The 5,000-nt window shown below is 50.9% G+C and overlaps 2 protein-coding genes across 2 annotated transcripts in view; one reads left to right on the top strand and one right to left on the bottom strand.

The window, feature by feature from the left end:
- dock2 (dedicator of cytokinesis 2) overlaps positions 1–5,000 on the top strand; it is a gene marked incomplete at its 5' end in the record, with an annotated part of 94,213 nt that overhangs the window by 55,178 nt on the left and 34,035 nt on the right. The window lies entirely within an intron of this gene.
- The window catches only part of insyn2b (inhibitory synaptic factor family member 2B), a gene marked incomplete at both ends in the record, with an annotated part of 11,630 nt that overhangs the window by 5,537 nt on the left and 1,093 nt on the right, over positions 1–5,000 (bottom strand). Inside the window, 2 exons of the mRNA XM_080526212.1 lie at positions 999–1,073; positions 4,364–4,867. Coding sequence (XP_080382338.1) covers positions 999–1,073; positions 4,364–4,867 — 579 coding nt within the window. The remainder of the gene's footprint in view (positions 1–998; positions 1,074–4,363; positions 4,868–5,000) is intronic.

Here is a 5,000-nt window from a genome sequence, read left to right as displayed (position 1 = left end):
GTTAGGGTAAGCTGTCAGGAGGGGAAGGCATTTGCAAATATTAGCATCAGCAACAAGAATTAGCAACAACAACAAAAGAAATAGTGTCCCCAGCCTGATTCGAACCAGCAACATTTGTGTGGTTCTGCCTTTCCGTATTGACCTTCCAGTACAGCTAGATAAACACGTTCATGCAGATTCTTATTATTTAGTCTGCACAAACATTCACCCACATAATCATTTGAAATCAGGCTGCTGGGAGATGAGGTATCTCAGTTGGAGGTTGAAATGCCTGTAGGCGAAGTTCCCCAGACCCAGAAGCCTAGAAGCCTAGTCCTTGACTGAAGACCTTGTTCAAAATGAGAATCTCTTTTTTCAAAGAGCTCTCTAGTCCAGGCACGTGCTCTCTCCCACAGGTAAGTTATTTCAGTCGTGGTCTGTGGATTTAGAGGTTTACACAGCCGAAGTCTCTGTACTCTGTGAGTTGACAGGGTGTTTCACATGAACACATTTGTATTATTGGTTGAGATGAATAAATGGAAAGTGAGGGGGGGACAGTACAAGGGAGGCTGGTGGAGGTAGAAATCGGAGGACAGGCTCAGTGGAATGCATGTAACGGAATCAGGAATGGTATCAAACACGTGTGTGTCTTGATTTTAATTAATTTTGCCATTTAGCAGACGCTTTTAATCCAAAGCGACTTACAATTACGAATTACAGGGACATTCCCCCTTGAGTAACTGAGGGCTAAGTGCCTTACTCAAGGGCACACTAGTAATGGTGTGGTTTCAGGCGGGATTTGAACTCACAACCTTCCGATCACAAGTCCAACTCACTATCCACTAGACCACTATACCACCACTACCCCACACACTGTGTGTGTGTGTGTGTGTGTGTGTGTGTGTGTGTGTGTGTGTGTGTGTGTGTGTGCGTGCGTGCGTGTATGGGTGTGTGCGCGTGCTTGTGCGTGCATGCGTGTGTGTGTGTTGTGCATGGGTGTGTGTGTGTGTGTGTCTGACCTGTAGATGATGCAGGCAGTCTTCTGACAGGTGGGACAGTTGTTGATGTCTTGTCCAGTTCTGTAGGAGCAGCGGCTGCAAACACAAAACCAATAACAACCGTTTGAACACTCATACACACACACACACACACACACACACATTCATACACACACATCACAACCACAGCACACTTATTATACAGGTGAGAACTTTCTTCTCAGCAGCTGACTTTCATTTAAAATTACGCCACACACTCACACACACACACACACACGCACGCACGCACGCACGCACGCACACAAGCATGCACACACACACACACACACACACACACACACACACACATACACACACACATTCCGGAACAGCATGAATCCAGTTTTAGGCGTCTTGCTGTGATGCTGACACACACACACACACACACACATTCTGGAACAGCATGAATCCAGTTGTTAGACGTCTTGCCGTGTTGCTGAAACATTGATTGCCTAATCTTCATATCTCCTCTGATGATCGAGGAAAAGCTTAGTTTGCTATTAGAGCGGGCTGTCAACCCTAGAGAACTGACAGGGAGAGGGGGAGGAGAGAAGTGGATAATAGAGAGAGAGGAGAGGAGGGGGGGAGAGGAGGAGGGAGGGAGGGAGGGAGGAGATGCGAGAGTGGGAGAAGAGAAAAGAGGGGGATGAGAGGAGAGGAGAGGAAACAGTGAATAGGGGCGTCCAAAGCACAGGAAAAGGGGGGGAGGACAGCAGACGAGACAGACAGGTGAATGAGGGGTGAGAGATGGGGAGAAAACAAAAGAGTCACAGGAAAAGTGATGAGCAGAGGGGAGAGAGTGTCGTACAGGCTGTTAGAGGAGAGAGAGACAGAGAGGGACAGAGAGACAGAGACAGAGAGGGACAGAGAGAGAGACAGAGAGGGACAGAGAGCGACAGAGAGAGAGAGACAGAGAGGGACAGAGAGAGAGACAGAGAGAGAGAGACAGAGAGGGACAGAGAGAGAGACAGAGAGAGAGACAGAGAGGGACAGAGAGAGGGACAGAGAGAGAGACAGAGAGAGAGACAGAGAGGGACAGAGAGAGAGACAGAGAGAGAGACAGAGAGGGACAGAGAGAGAGAGAGACAGAGAGAGAGACAGAGAGAGAGAGAGACAGAGAGGGACAGAGAGAGACAGAGAGGGACAGAGAGAGAGACAGAGAGGGACAGAGCAAGAGAGTGGGAGAGAGAGATGAGTGAATTAAATATGAAGAAAGGATAGAGGGTGAAGGAGAGAGGAACAGAGCTACAGATTCTGTAGAAAAAGGTGAGTCATAATCAGAAAGCAGAGAGGTATCCATTAAAGAGGGGGAGGGTCAGAGGTGGAGGGGGGAGGAATGAATAGCAGAGGGAAAGAGAGAGAGAGAGAGAACGTGGAAGATAATGAGTGTTATCCAAAGTGCACGGAAAGAAAAGAGGGGAGGACAGCGGAGGAGTGGAAGAATACAGATGACTGGAGGATAATCGGAGATGACACAGTAGAGACTGTTTGAGTAGGTAGAAAGGAGGAGGAGGAGGTTGAGAAGAAGGAGAGAGAATGAGAGAGGGGAAGAGAGAGGATGGAGAGAGGTGAAGAGAGAGAAAGAGAGAGGGGTAACAGAGAGAATGAGAGAGGGGTAAGAGAGAGAAGGAGAGAGGGGTAAGAGAGAGAAGGAGAGAGGTGAAGAGAGAGAAGGAGAGAGGGGTAAGAGAGAGAAGGAGAGAGGTGAAGAGAGAGAAGGAGAGAGGGGAAGAGAAAGAAGGAGAGAGGGGAAGAGAGAGAAGGAGAGAGGGGAAGAGAGAGAAGGAGAGAGGGGTAAGAGAGAGAAGGAGAGAGGGGTAAGAGAGAGAAGGAGAGAGGGGAAGAGAAAGAAGGAGAGAGGGGAAGAGAGAGAAGGAGAGAGGTGAAAGGGAGAGAAGGAGAGAGGGGTAAGAGAGAGAAGGAGGGAGGGGTAAGAGAGAGAAGGAGGGAGGGGTAAGAGATAGAAGGAGAGAGGGGAAGAGAGAGAAGGAGAGAGGGGAAGAGAGAGAAGGAGAGAGGGGAAGAGAGAGAAGGAGAGAGGGGTAACAGAGAGAATGAGAGAGGGGTAAGAGAGAGAAGGAGAGAGGGGTAAGAGAGAGAAGGAGAGAGGGGTAAGAGAGAGAAGGAGAGAGGTGAAAGGGAGAGAAGGAGAGAGGGGTAAGAGAGAGAAGGAGAGAGGGGTAAGAGAGAGAAGGAGAGAGGGGAAGAGAGAGAAGGAGAGAGGTGAAAGGGAGAGAAGGAGAGAGGGGTAAGAGAGAGCAGGAGAGAGGGGTAAGAGAGAGAAGGAGAGAGGGGAAGAGAAAGAAGGAGAGAGGTGAAAGGGAGAGAAGGAGAGAGGGGTAAGAGAGAGAAGGAGAGAGGGGTAAGAGAGAGAAGGAGGGAGGGGTAAGAGAGAGAAGGAGGGAGGGGTAAGAGATAGAGGGGAAGAGAAAGAAGGAGAGAGGGGAAGAGAGAGAAGGAGAGAGGGGAAGAGAGAAGGAGAGAGGGGAAGAGAGAGAAGGAGAGAGGGGAAGAGAAAGAAGGAGAGAGACAAAGAGAGAGAAGGAGAGAGGGGTAAGAGAGAGAAGGAGGGAGGGGTAAGAGAGAGAAGGAGAGAGGGGTAAGAGATAGAAGGAGAGAGGGGAAGAGAGAGAAGAGAGAAGGAGAGAGAGCGAAGGAGAGAGGTGAAGAGAGAGAAAGAGAGGGAGAGACAGAGAGGGACAGAGAGAGAAGAGCGTGAAGGAGAGAGGGGTAGAGAGAGAAGAAGAGAGAGAAGGAAAGAGGGGAAGAGGGAGAGAGGGGAAGAGAGAGAAGAAGAGAGAGAAGGAGAGGGGAAGAGAGAGGAGGAGAGAGGGGAAGAGAGAGAAGGAGAGAGGGGAAGAGAGGGTTTCGGTGATGACGACTGTGGTTACCATGGGGACCACAGAATGCATTGAATATCTAACAAGTGGAATAGATGAGAAGATAAGAAGACTACAAGAGCAGAAAGTGATATTGATTTTAGACGGGCAGGTGGACAATCAATATCTCTACTAATCTCCACTCTGCAGTCCTGGAGTGGAACCGAAGTTAGGTTTTAACACAACAAAAGGTAGAAAAAGTCCACCAGTGGGGAACACCTACTGAAGGCACTGTCCATGTACATACACACACATACTCTCTCTCTCTCTCTCTCTCTCTCTCTCTCTCTCTCTCTCTCTCTCTCTCTCAAATTCACTTCTCTTTTCTACTCTGTTCATTAGATCCTCACCCTCTCTCTCTCTCTCTCTCTCTCTCTCTCTCTCTCTCTCTCTCTCTCTCTCTCTCTCTTTGTCTCGCTCTCTCTCTCCTGCTCTGTCTGTCAATCTCTCTCTCTCTCTCTCTCTCACCCTTCGCTCAGGGCCTTGCTCTTCTCCAGGTCTTGGATGACGTTCAGCAGGACTTTGATCTTCTCCTGGTTGGACACCAGACTGTCCTCCACGCTCAGCAGGCGGCCGTGCAGCCCCGCCCCCCCAGACAACCCCCCCTGTACCCCCCCCGCATGTCCCCCCGCCAGCCCCCCCGGAGCCCCGTTGCATTGTGGGGGTGCGTGTGAACCATGAAGAGCATGGGAAGTGTGTGGAGCTGGGGTGTGTGTGTCTTTCGACGGAGTACGCGCGTGTGTCTCTTTCGATGGGGTGGGGGTGTGTCTGTCTTTCTTTGGGGTACGGGGTGGTGTGTCTTTCGATGGGGTGGGGGTGTGTCTGTCTTTCTTTGGAGTACGGGGTTGTGTGTCTTTGGGTGGAGCAGGGAGCTGAGTGTTGGAGTCCTCTGATTTGATTGGTTGTGCTGGTGTTCTGGGGGGCAGGGACGGGGTCTGGGGTGTTGGTCCTGGGGCCTCCCGGGTCGTCCGTCTGGATTTGGGGGATTTAGGCGGGAGAGGGGGTGTGGCCTGGGACTCTGAGCCTATGAGAAGCACTGGGGGCGGCGGCTTGGGGGCAACGTGTACCGCTGACTCGGGAGTGGGTGTGTGTTTGTGCGGTGTTG

Source organism: Nansenia antarctica (genome assembly GCF_963989245.1).
Source record: "Nansenia antarctica genome assembly, chromosome: 3".
NCBI lineage: Eukaryota > Metazoa > Chordata > Actinopteri > Argentiniformes > Microstomatidae > Nansenia > Nansenia antarctica.
This window is presented reverse-complemented; position numbering and strand designations above follow the sequence as displayed.